The sequence below is a fragment of the Drosophila sulfurigaster genome, chromosome X (assembly GCF_023558435.1).
Source record: "Drosophila sulfurigaster albostrigata strain 15112-1811.04 chromosome X, ASM2355843v2, whole genome shotgun sequence".
NCBI lineage: Eukaryota > Metazoa > Arthropoda > Insecta > Diptera > Drosophilidae > Drosophila > Drosophila sulfurigaster.
In genome coordinates, this window is record NC_084885.1 from 28944847 (window position 1) to 28958508 (window position 13662).

General features: G+C 41.5%; 1 protein-coding gene across 3 annotated transcripts in view; it reads left to right on the plus strand.

The window, feature by feature from the left end:
* LOC133847371 (neurobeachin) overlaps positions 1–13662 on the plus strand; it is a 111095-nt gene that overhangs the window by 73803 nt on the left and 23630 nt on the right. For 2 of the 3 annotated variants that reach the window (XM_062282359.1, XM_062282360.1), the window contains 10 exons: positions 37–250; positions 5560–5782; positions 5881–6023; positions 6992–7182; positions 7395–7585; positions 8031–10664; positions 10954–11318; positions 11378–11692; positions 11782–11889; positions 12734–12884. In XM_062282359.1, the coding sequence (XP_062138343.1) occupies positions 37–250; positions 5560–5782; positions 5881–6023; positions 6992–7182; positions 7395–7585; positions 8031–10664; positions 10954–11318; positions 11378–11692; positions 11782–11889; positions 12734–12884 (4535 nt within the window). Of the gene's footprint in view, positions 1–36; positions 251–5529; positions 5783–5880; positions 6024–6991; positions 7183–7394; positions 7586–8030; positions 10665–10953; positions 11319–11377; positions 11693–11781; positions 11890–12733; positions 12885–13662 lie in introns of all 3 variants that reach the window. The other variant, XM_062282358.1, reaches the window with a different exon arrangement.

A 13662-nucleotide genomic window follows, 5' to 3' on the forward strand; every position in this document is an offset into this window, starting at 1 on the left:
TCGATTTATCGATATAATCGATTACTGCGATTACAGCTCGAAGCTGTTGGGATTCATCTGTGAGCTGGTGGAGACATCGCAGACGGTGCAACAGCACATGATACAGAATCGTGGCTTTCTGGTGATATCCTTTATGCTGCAGCGATCGTCGCGCGAGCATCTGACCCTCGAGGTCCTTGGATCGTTTCTCAATCTGACCAAATATCTGGTCACGTGCCTCTCGGCCAACAGTGATTTGCTGCTGAAACAGGTAAGTGGGCATAAGGTCCAATCTGGCAATTCTCTCTCTTTCTATCGATCGATCTATCTCTCTGTCGCTCTCTGTCTGAGTCGATAACAAAATCGTTCGATAATCGACTTAGTCATTATTTGCCGCTCTATGTTAGTGATTAAGATTATATAAAAACAAAACAGAAAAGAAAAGCAATGAAAAGAAAAGAAAAGAAAAGAAAAGAAAAGAAAAGAAAAGAAAAGAAAAGAAAAAGAAAATCAATGATAATCTCAAATATATCGCTCTTACACTCACTTGGAGCATCGATAGACCATTTAAACGATTAATCGATAGCATGCAATTGACATTTGAGGGCCGCAATGTCTTGGCAAGCATGCTTACATTTCAATTGTTTTTCAATAATATTGTTATCGTAATCGTAATTTCAAATTTGACACGTATGTCTGTACATATGTCTGTACGATTAATCCTGCTATGCGTATGTATAATTATCTATATATATATATATATATTTATATTGATCAACTCTATGTCTATGCTATAAGTTTATGTATGAAATAAGTTATCTTAATATCTCTCGTCGCATGCCCAGAAGCCTCGCTCTCATTTTCAGTTCACTTGGTTTTTCGAATTCCAATTTTCAGTTTCAATTTCAATTTCAATTTCAACTTTCGTTTCAGTTCATCATTCTCTCAGTCTAATCCTCAGTCCATGTTCTATAGACAGACTCTCTCCCTCTCTCTCCCTCTCTCTGTCTCATTCTCGTCCCAACATCCTACATTCGCATTATACCAATAAGCGTCCCAAGTGGACAGCGGGGGCGGGGAGGGATATTTGTGTTCTAGAAACAAAATCAAAGAATGTTTTCCAGCACACGTTTTTCACCAATTTTCCGTGGCATGTTTTAACGCCTCAACAAACAATTTTCAAATGATATGCAACGGCAGCAGAAGAACAACAACACAAATATTTAAATGCTATCTCTGTCTATCAACATATATTTAAATGTATACCTCTCTCTTTCTATTTCTCTCTCTTTCTCTTTTTCTTTCTGTCTACAACAACTGTCTCTTTCTGCCATTCGCACTGTGTTTGCTTTTTTTTGTGTGTGTGTTGTTCTTGTGTTTTTTCTTTTGCGTTTCACTTTGTTTCTCTTGTCTTTGCTTTGTCTTTTTTTTCTTTTTTCGGTGTGTGTTGTTGATGTTCCCGCTGATATGATGGCACACGTTGAACACAGTTGAACACGGGCCTGCGTAATCCTTTCAAAAAAGTAAACACAAAACGTTTGTTCTACGTATACACACAAGTTATTTACACGTTTTCCCTTTTCCCCTTCTCTTTTTTTTTGCTTCTGCTAACACACACGATATACTCGTACATATATATACTTATCCTGAACACTCTGCTTTCTTATGATAGATATATATTCGATACAATCACAGCAATATAGAATCAATTTCTTTGTTTATTCCCGATTCATATAATATTTGATTTGTGCTCGTCTCTGCAGTCTACAACTGACAGTTTGATACTTATCTTCAATTAATAGTAATCGATTCAAACAATCGATTTAAATGCAACTTTTAGTTATCGATTTCATGATCAGTTTTAATAATCAATTTAAAATTCGATTTCAATAATCGATTTAATATTCGATTACAATTATCGATTTAATATTCGATTTAATATTCGATTTTAATATTTGACTTAATAATCGATTTATTAATCGATTTAATAATCAATTAAGTAATCGATTTTTATAATCGATTTAATAATCAATTTAGTAATCGATTTTTATAATCGATTTAATTATCTATTTTAAAAATACAAATTTTCCATTTAATAATCGATTCAATGACCGATTTCAATAATCGATTTAAATACTTATAATTGAACTCTTCTTACCTTTCAAAATACAAATTTCGAACAATTTGAATACATCCAAGAGATAGAAATTCTGCTTAAGCCCTTTACGGATTTAATTCCAGCTTTAAGTCTTCAAATTAAACTGAGATTAAGAAATATGAGCCATCAGTTAATTTGCAAAGTTTGTGGAGCTTCACTTTCGATTGCTGCTCAAATATGCTCTCGAATTTCCATTTCAAAATTAAAACCAGATTTGGCTGCCGAATGTGAGTGTGAATAACTCTTAGATTTTCGATTTATCGACATTTTGCAGCAAGCTACGAAAGAGGAATATTTGTGTTGTGCTTAGCTTCGTTGTGATTGCGGAAGTGTTTTCTTTTTCTTTTATTTTGCCTTCCCTGTTGCATGCTTGTTGTGTGGCACTGTTTGCCAACACCTACCCCCCGAATGCCATCAGTTTTAATTGGCCAACCGAATATGTTTCCGTTTTGTGTTGATCCTTTCATTTTGCACCAAAGTTTGCTATGAGTTTTGCCTTGATTCTCTGCACCAAAAAAAAGAAGAATAAATTCAAAAGTGCCTCGGCTTTGTTTGTTTTGCGTCCAAGTCATGATTAATCGAAATTGAAATGTTTTCGTTACCCAAGCCAAATCCGTCAAAAATCATAGAGCTAAAAAAAACCAAAAGATTATGTGAAACCAAAATATCAAAAATAATGCTTATGAAATCTATATACAAAATATTTACTATATATCAATGTACTTGAAACTAAACTGAAATTCTACTTTCTTCTACTTTGTCTGCTCTCTCACACTCTTTCTCTCTCTCTCTCTCTCTCTATATATATATCTCTCTATGCTCTCTCGATTTCTCCCACACTTGTGTGTTTTCTGTTTTCTCCTTGCTCACTTCCCACATTCTCACACACAATCAACACAACATTCTTACTCACGATCTGCCTCTCCCTTTCCCTCAAACTCTCTCTCTCTCTCTCTATCTCTCTCGCTCTCATTTGATTGATTCGCGCATTTCGATTTTGCTTCATATTCCTTTAACGCCCGTTATTCACTCGTTTATCGTTTCAATTCCAAATTGTTTCATCTTCAAAAAACGCTTTAATCAACACACAAAAAACGAAAACCAACCAACAAAACAACTAAACCAAAAAAAATATATCAAAATATCTACAACAGTTCTACCAGGTGAAGCTCAATTCTCAATTTCTCAAGCAAAAAAAAAAAACAAATTGTATTACTACTTGAATTCTCTTTCTGTATCTCTCTATATATAAACGTTTCGTTCCGTTCGTTCCATTCCGTTCCGTTCCGTTTCTCTATGTATCTAAATAACATATATAACTACTGTGTGTGCGTGTCTGTATTTTGTGTCTTTACCTTAAGATTTGTAACTTTAACTTTAACTTGTACAGTTGCCTCATTCGTTGTTTCATTTCCCATCCGTTCCATCTTCATTGTAATATACATTCGCAAGTGTGTTTAGCTTAGTTTGAGAGTATCCCCGTATACTCTGTAGTTTCAGATCAGACAATCTCAATTGCATTCGAGTTTTGTAAATTCTAGGATTCATTCATTCCATAGACATAATATTATATTATAATCGTGTCGTATATCATCATCATTCACCATTCACTCGGTAGTTTTCGTTATCAACGATCGATCTAAGTCGTAAGTTTTCTAATTTAAGTTCGATTTGTTTTCAGTTCAAAGTTGACATTTCACCTTTCTCTCTATTTCTTTTTCTATTTCTATTTCGTTTGAAGGGGTTGAGCGAGCGACTCTCGTTCGACATTCATATTTACAAAAATGAATAAATTTCCATGTGAACTAAACTTTTAACCCAACACATTTTTTGGTTTTTTTTTCGTTTTTTTTTTCGTTTTCGCATAAATATTTCCCATGTTGCTCTCGACTCTGACTCTGATTCTGTTTCGGACTCTTTTTTTTTTTTTTGGGGATTCCATTGCTGTTGCTATTGCTGTTGCCGGTTGCCGTGGTCCCCTTATTATTTTACACTCGTGCACAATTTTTAATTGGGAAACTTCTGGCCAGGCACGAGCTGGCATCTAAAGGGATGTGTGTGTGTGGTCGTTGCTGTGTTGCATTGTTTTGCTTGCTGCTGCCTGGCATCGACAGCAGAAACAAGCCATAAAACCAAAAAACCCCTCCGAAGTGAAAACAACGAAACTTTTTGCCTCCGCATCGAATCGAGTGGCGTTTTGCGTCCCTCATAAGCCGAGCCATGTGTGAACATATTTTTCGTAGTATTCGCACACTCATGGCATGGGTATTTTTTGACAATTCAACAATTAAAATTTCGCCAAAATATTTGCAACACAGACACAGACAAGGCGGAATGCATTTGAATGCAAATTAAATTCAATTCTGATACAATGATTACAATTTTAATGGAATCAACATGAGTGACAACATTCGTCCGTTCACATTTTGCGTTGGTTTCCGGGCTTTTCCACACATTTCCACTTGTGGTTTCAGTTAGTTTCCGCGCTTGCTAATTGCATTTTGCATTTACTTATTGCTGATTGAATTTGTGAGAATTTATGTCCGTGTCTTAAGTATTTCAGGGAATTCGCTTTGCTGCCCTTAATTTAAGCATTCAATATTCATATTTGGAACTAAGCTTAAAACATTAAACTACATTCTACTTAATACAAACATACTATAAACATAAAATATATATAACTATAATTATACTAATTTACATAGCGTATATACGTAATTAATTAAGCTTAGCCCTAGCTATAGCTTTAGCTTTAGCTTTAGCCTAGAGAATCGTCCTCTTAGTAATCGTTTATGTTTGGGAATGCCAATTATGAAAATGTTGTTTACTTTGTTACGTTGATTTTTCTCGTTTCTCATTTCTCGTTTTATGTTTGTTGCCAATAATCTATGACAAATTGATTGCCGTTTTTGCTGTTTGCTGCATGTGTTAACCCCCCCAAATCAAATAATAAAAACTGTTTGAATCCCGTGTTAAACTACTACCAACATACTATATGTATATGAACAAAAAAAAAAAACGAATCCCTGTCCAATATCCAAATCAAATCAAACCAAAATGATCAACAACAATCAACAACAATCGACATGAAACTCATGTAAACGTATGTATACAAAAAAAACGAAACAAAATATAATTCAATTCAATTCAATTTTCCTCCCTCTTAATACTCTACTTATTGCTACCACAACTTTTTTAACTACTCACTTATCTATCTGCATCCTTTGAACAATCTTTCTTCATACGCGCACACACACTCTCACACATTCACACTTACTATATATAATATATAAATTCACACACTCACACACTTACACCCATCTATGACTTCGTCTTGACCGCCTTCTGAGTTGTTTGAGGACAGCATAAGTTACTTGACTAATTCCTTGCAGTTGTTCTGTTTCTCATTTCTCACGTGGCAGCTGCTCGATCACGTGCTCTTCAATCCGGCCTTGTGGATCTATACGCCAGCCAATGTCCAGGCCCGTCTCTATTCCTATCTGGCCACCGAGTTTCTCAGCGATACACAGATCTATAGCAATGTGCGACGAGTCAGCACCGTTCTCCAAACGGTTCACACTCTCAAGTATTACTATTGGGTCGTCAATCCACGCGCCAAGAGCGGCATCATTCCCAAGGGTTTAGGTAAGTATTACATTTGCGTGGAAGGGAACTTTTCGATTTTCATTTAATGTGGGGGAATTCTCTGTGCCTCTCTCTCTCTCTCTCTCTTCTTCTCTTAGATGGACCGCGACCGGCTCAGAAGGATATTCTGGCCATACGCGCCTATATTCTGCTCTTCCTCAAGCAGCTGATCATGATCGGCAATGGAGTCAAGGAGGATGAATTGCAAAGCATACTCAACTATCTGACCACCATGCATGAGGTAAGGTCTTCGTTCCCTGAATTAAAGTCTGAAGCGATAAGTTTCATATACAGTAGTGGAAAGTCAGATAATGGAAATTAATATGTTTCCTTCATTCCCTCTAATATGTTTGGGAAAAAAAACACCTCGAAAATGTGTCCCTAACATCATAGTTAGACTTCATTTATTTTAAAATTATTTTACATTGGGTATATGATTAGTCTCACTTTTAATTCCCATACATTTTCCTCTCTTGAATTGAAGTCTGAACTGATATGTTTCATATACAGTAGCGTAGAATATGAGTGAAAGTATAATAATACACCTTTCTTAGCATATATTTGTATGTCTTACTTGAAATCCATTCCCATATATTTATACCCACTTCCCATAGGGTAGAAGGGTATTATAACTTTGTGCCGACAGGAAATGTAACAGATAGAAGGAGGCATCTCCGACCCTATAAAGTATATATACTCTTGATCAGCGTCAACAGCCGAGACGATCTAGCCATGTCCGTCTGTCCGTCTGTGTGTCTGTCCGTCTGTCCGTATGAACACCTAGATCTCAGAGACTACGAGAGATAGAGTTAGAATTTTTTTTCGACAGCATTTGTTATGTTTGCACGCAGATCAAGTTTGTTTGAAATTTTTTGCCACGCCCTTCCGCCCCTGCAAATCAAAAAAAATCGAATGGCAAGCGTTATTTTAAAGCTAGAGCTGCGAATTTTGGTATATACAATATCAACTATAGTAGTTGTGATTCCTGAAAATTTGATTGCGATCAGATAAAAATTGTGGAAGGTATTAAATAAATACTTTTGTAGCGACTGTAGCTTTCTTACTTGTTTTCACTCTGTAGCTATTTATTTTGCAATTTATAGCCTTCACATTGTTCCTAGATTCTAGTCGACTTCAGTTGAAGTTAAATAACGAAAGAATGTCTATAATTATTATTTAAGCGAACCGTCTTCCTACTTTATTCAACAGGACGAGAACCTGCACGATGTGCTGCAAATGCTCATCTCATTAATGTCGGAGCACCCGAGCTCCATGGTACCTGCATTCGATGTGAAGCACGGTGTGCGCAGCATCTTCAAGCTGCTGGCGGCCGAAAGTCAATTGATTCGCCTCCAGGCCCTCAAGCTGCTCGGCTTTTTCCTCTCTCGCAGCACACACAAGTGAGTATACTCTCATTCCAGTTCTTTTAAAAAATGGGCCGGGAGGGGGATTAATGGGCTTTAACTCGTTGCCTGGCCTTAGTCATATTTTCTGTGACAAACTGCCGCGTAATGCATACACTCATAAATTGTTGGCTTATGCCTTTTTTGTTTGCGCCGCGCCATCGTTCATCCGCCACAACTCCTTCTCTTTCCTCTGCTCTGCTCTTTAGGCGTAAGTACGATGTCATGTCGCCGCACAATTTGTACACACTGCTGGCGGAGCGATTGCTGTTGTACGAGGAGTCGCTGTCCCTGCCCACATACAATGTGCTCTACGAGATTATGACGGAGCACATATCACAGCAGATACTCTACACGCGTCATCCGGAGCCCGAGAGTCATTATCGCCTCGAGAATCCAAGTAAGTAAACTTCTGAGGTACAGGGCTGCAAGCTGCGGGGAGTTTAAAGGTTGAATCCTGCGCTGAACTTCGGTTCGTGTTTTAAAACCGAACGTCAAACTGAGGTTCGGGTTGTTTAAATTGAGCGTCGGTTCGTGTCTAGACTATGATTCAGTCTGTCTTCGAACCCGAATGCTAAGCCTAACTTCGGTTCTTACTGCAAGAAAGTAATTTAAAACAATATTATTCTTCATTAGTATTTCCTTCTACTATTTATGTTATTCTCATTCTAATATATAAGTTAAGGAAAGCAAAATCTTTGGGTTTGTTAATGCTTAGATTCAACTTCTTAATGCGCTTTGCATCCCTGACTAAGTCTTGCTTTGTCTTTAACCCAGCCCCTTTAATTATCCCCACTCCGCACCTTACTATAATCGCTTATCGATTACTCCCTCCGAAATGACAGTGATACTGAAAGTGGTCGCCACGCTGATACGACAATCGAAGCAGACCGAATCCCTCATCGAGGTGAAGAAGCTCTTCCTGCAGGACATGACGCTGCTGTGCAACAGCAATCGTGAGAATCGTCGCACCGTCCTCCAGATGTCCGTGTGGCAAGAGTGGCTCATTGCCATGGCCTACATCCATCCGAAGAACACCGAGGAGCAAAAGATTAGCGACATGGTCTATTCGCTGTTCCGCATGCTGCTGCATCATGCCATCAAGCACGAATACGGCGGCTGGCGAGTCTGGGTCGACACGTTGGCCATTGTGCACTCGAAGGTCTCCTACGAGGAGTTCAAACTGCAGTTTGCCCAAATGTACGAACATTACGAGCGTCAGCGTACCGACAACATCACCGATCCAGCACTGCGTCAGGCACGTCCCATTAGCACAATCAGTGGCTGGGAGCGTGAGGAGCTGCAGCAACAGCAAAACGGACCGGTTCCAGCTGTGCAACAGCAGCAGCAGCAACAACAGCCACAACAGCAACAGGTGCCAGCTATTAAGGGCGCTGTGTCGATAGCCTCGCTCGAGGATGTGCCGCCCGTCCAGGAGGAAGAGGCCGAGGAACTGGAGCTGGAGAGCATCGATGTGGAGCCACAGCAACTGCAACTGCCCAGCGATGTGACCAGCGAGTCCTGCGAGTCGTGTGCAGCCAACGGGGAGACAACCACAGAGACAACAGCTGTGCCCGCAACCGTTGCTGCTCCCTCGGTGAGTGGAGAGTCGGAGCCGGGTAATAAGTCGGTGATTGCAAACATCTCGGATGTGTACAACGAGCAAATCAAAACGGATGAAGCGCTGCAGGCGACACCAGCGAATGCCAACTGCAATGGCAGCCTTAGTCCCAGTCCCGAGGACAAGCCAGAGCAGCCGATTGGTGGTCAGGCAGCGCTCAAGGAGACGCTGCAGCTGGGCGATGATCTCGAGGAGTTGGAGCTGGCCACCGCCAAGGATGCGCTCGATGTGGAGCAGCATGTGGCGAGTGTGCTGCAAGCCTCCGAAGCGGCATTGAATGACTGTAAAATGGTCGTGGATGATGTGCTCCAAGAGTCATCGTCGGTGCTCAAAGACGAGGAGATCGAGCTGGCCGTCAATGAAGTGGTCCAGGGTGTCCTCAAGAGCGAGAAGAAGACCGCCCAGGACAATGTGAGTCTGTTGAACAGCAAGAACCTGCTGAACAACAACAACAATCCCAGCGAGCAAGAACAGTCACAGCAACAGCAACAGCAGCAACCGGAAACCGAGGTGAATGCCAATGAAGTTGGCAGCGAACAACAGCCAAGTCTGGGCACTACAACAACAACAACGACGAAAACGACGACGACGACGAAGGAAACGGATTCCGAGTCGGAGAAGAAACCCGAAGCAGAGACAAAGACGGAGACGTCGAACACAGCCGCAGCAGCAACCAATCAAAAGACTGAAGATGCCGAGGCCAACAAGCTGAACAACAACGAGAAGCTCACGGCCAGCCAGCCAGAGACAACGCCAGCTCCCGCTCCCGCTCCCGTTGAGCTGGAGCTGAGCTCATCGCTAAGCACAACCATTGAGAGCAGCAGCGATGAATTGACAGCCTGCCTAACTCCCGAAAGTCCCGAGGAAGGTTCCATCGAACCGCAGCCCGAGCTCGATGAACAGCCCGAGGATGTGGTTGCCACAGCAGTGCGTGACATTGTTGAGCAGCTGATCGACAAGGTCATCGATGCTGCCGAGAAGGAAGCCAAACAGGACACTACAAGCGAAACCGAGAAAGAGACCGTAAAGGAAACGGAAACCAACAACAACGAGTTGCCACAGAAAGAAGCCGAAACGCAGCCAGAAAAGACAGAAACAACAGAAAAGACAACAGCAGAAACAAAGACAGAAACAGTTGCTGAGACAAAGACAGCAACAGCAACAGCAGCAGAGACAGCGACAGCGACAATTGCAGATACAACTTCAGAGTCCAAGGACAAATCGGAGTTAGTTGAGGACTTGAATCAGTCGCCAAAGTCAGAGCTAGAACCAGAACCAGAACAAGAGAGCGTTGCTGAGGCAGCCAAAGAAATCATACAAGAAGTCGTTGAGGCGGCTCTGGACTTGGCTCAATCGCCAATTCTAGACACAGCAGAGTCCTCTCCCATCCCTGAGCCAGCTGAGCAAGCGGCTCAAGTCCCAGCTGAAACTGCGTCCGCTCCAGCTGCAGCTGCAGTCGCCGAGGTGGAGAGCAAGGAGCTAGTGTCGGAGATAGTGAACGATGTGCTCGACACGTTGGTCGATGAAACCATTCAGGCTGTGGCCGTCGCCTCCGAGCAGACCACACAGACCACGCCCACTCCCGATGATCAACCAGAGGTCATTGAGGTAGCGACAGCAGCAGCTGGAGCAGCTGCTGTGCGGGTTAAGCCCACCGAGGTGGACTCCACCACGCAGACGACACCAAAGAACGAGGCCGATGCACACAAGGCGCTCGAGGAGCTGCAAGACGTCGATGAGGATGTTCACGATGTGCAGGGCACAGTCGATGACGAGGACTACGTCGTGCAGACGCCACAGGCAACAGCTGCAGCTGTGGCCAACGAGGGAGCCACGCAGCTCGAGGGTAATCACTACGGTGAGTGGAAAATACATTTTATGTTATATTATTACTGAAGTAAATACGATGAAATTTCAAGGGCAATAATTGGGAAATTAATAGGATTTATCTAAGCAACATTTTGAAAAACCAATCAAAGCAACCCTTTATTTTAATTGCATTTCAATTGTATGCTCACAATAATCCCTTGCACTTCAAAGACTTTTAATTATTTAGTACAATTATTTCAAGTACTGTAACCGATATATACTGAACTGAAGATAGAGTAAGGGTTGCTAATAGTATGTTGATTTTTCCCCACCTGCAGCTGGTGGTGCTCCAGTTGGTGCTGGCGCCGAGGCTGGCAAACAGCAGCGCTCCAAGTCCGGCTCGACGCGACCTATGTTCAGTCCGGGTCCCACACGTCCGCCGTTCCGTATACCGGAGTTCAAGTGGTCCTACATCCATCAGCGACTGCTCAGCGATGTGCTCTTCTCCCTGGAGACGGACATTCAGGTGTGGCGCAGCCACTCCACCAAGAGTGTCCTTGACTTTGTCAACTCCAGCGAGAATGCCATCTTTGTGGTGAACACCGTGCATTTGATATCACAGCTGGCCGACAATCTAATCATTGCTTGCGGTGGTCTATTACCGCTGCTCGCCAGCGCCACATCCCCCCAACGTAAGTTTCCTGCAGCAGACTCCCGCTCCCTTCGCTTCGCGTATTAACTGTCTCTTTTCCTTCGGTGCAGTCGGAACTCGATGTGCTGGAGCCCACACAGGGCATGCCCCTTGAGGTGGCCGTCTCGTTTCTGCAGCGACTCGTCAACATGGCCGATGTGCTCATCTTTGCCACCTCGCTGAACTTTGGCGAACTCGAGGCCGAGAAGAACATGTCCAGCGGCGGCATCCTGCGCCAATGCCTGCGACTCGTCTGCACCTGCGCCGTGCGCAACTGTCTCGAGTGCAAGGAGCGCACTCGCTACAATGTTGGCGCCCTGGCTCGCGATGTTCCCGGCGCCGCACACCTTCAGGCGCTCATTCGTGGCGCCCAGGCATCCCCAAAGGTAATTCTCCTCTTCCCTTCCTTATTCTCTTGATTTTTATTGCAACCCCCTTGCGTCTGTTCTCTTCTGTTTGTTGTGCTTTCGTTTAGAACATTGTGGAGTCTATTACCGGTCAATTATCTCCCGTCAAGGATCCTGAGAAGTTGCTGCAGGACATGGATGTCAATCGATTGCGCGCCGTCATCTATCGCGATGTGGTAAGTCAGAGCTTTAAATTATAAATTTTATCAATAAGTAGTTAACAATAACTGTGAAGTGATGACAAAAACGCAACTTTACTTCACATGTTTTTGGCGACATTCGATTACCATGAAATAATATCGATAAATGCATATTGATATATTTTAAATTTCGTTATGTTATCGAGCAGCTATCAATAGTAAAACGCGATACTAATGAAACAGCATTTTATTTAATATAAACAATGTCAAATTAAAGAAACAGATTAATCGATAACTTTACCGATAGTCATTTGTATGTCATAGCGATATTTATCAACCACCATTTAATTGAATATAAACAATGTTAATTCTAAGTAAAATGTTAATCGATAACTTTATCGATAGTCATTTGTTGACACTATCGATAGTAGAAAGCGACACCATTTAATTGAAGATAGGCAATGTAAAATCAAAGTAACAGATTAATCGATAGCTTTACCGATAGTCATTTGTTTACACTACCGATAGTAAATAGCGATATTTATCAACCACCATTTAATTGAATATAAACAATGTTAATTCTAAGTAAAATGTTAATCGATAACTTTATCGATAGTCATTTGTTGACACTATCGATAGTAGAAAGCGACACCATTTAATTGAAGATAGGCAATGTAAAATCAAAGTAACAGATTAATCGATAGCTTTACCGATAGTCATTTGTTTACACTACCGATAGTAAATAGCGATATTTATCAACCACCATTTAATTGAATATAAACAATGTCAATTCTAAGTAAAATGTTAATCGATAACTTTATCGATAGTCACTTAAATCACATATTCATTTTTGTGGTCTTCTATTTTTGTGACACTACAGGAGGAAACAAAACAGGCGCAGTTCCTATCGCTGGCCATCGTCTACTTCATATCGGTGCTGATGGTATCGAAATATCGCGACATATTGGAGCCACCAGCAGAGCCACAAATACAGCGTCAATCACCAGTGCTGCAGCGCAGTTCCGCAAGCGGTAAGTTCAAATTGAAAAGTCTAGATTAGATCTCCTAGAGTTATGAGAATAAGTTGCGATAATCGAGTCGTGGCATTTTCCCGATATTGCCCGACATATACTATATATCTATATATATTTGATCCTGGTTTCGACATGTGCTCGGGTGGGTTCTGATTTGAGTTACAAGTTTTTACAGTTATCGTTATCGTTATGGTTTTGATTTTGCGATTCGCATTTTTCATGCGTTCCATTTGCATTGCTAATTTGCGTCTATCGCTTGTCTCTGTCTCGTTACGTTCCGTTTCGTTTCATTTCGTTTCATTTCGTTTCGTTTTGGTTTCTCTATTGTTTTCTTGGACTTTTGTTTGCTGCACCAAAAACTACACAATCGTTTATTGGTTCTCTATCTAACTATCTCTCTGTCTCTCTCTCTCAATCTCTCAGCCTTTCTTTCCCTCTCTAACTCGCTATCTAACTATCGATCTCTTATGCTAACTTAAATGAATTGAAATTTTGAAATTGAATACTCTCCTAAATTATGCATTTGTTTTATGTTTCGAATTGCGTTTCGTCGTTTTCGTTTCGATTTTTCGACATTTTTTGTGTTGTGCTTTTGCATTTCGTTTTCGTTTGTCACAGCCGTTCAACGAGTTTTACTCTCTTCTACATACAATACTATGTTTATGGTAGTCTTGAACTCACTGCCGACCCACTAGAACCCCCCATCGCACCACCCACCAAGTAACCACCCACCACCAACCACCCACCACCAACCACGCACCACAACCACTTTCAC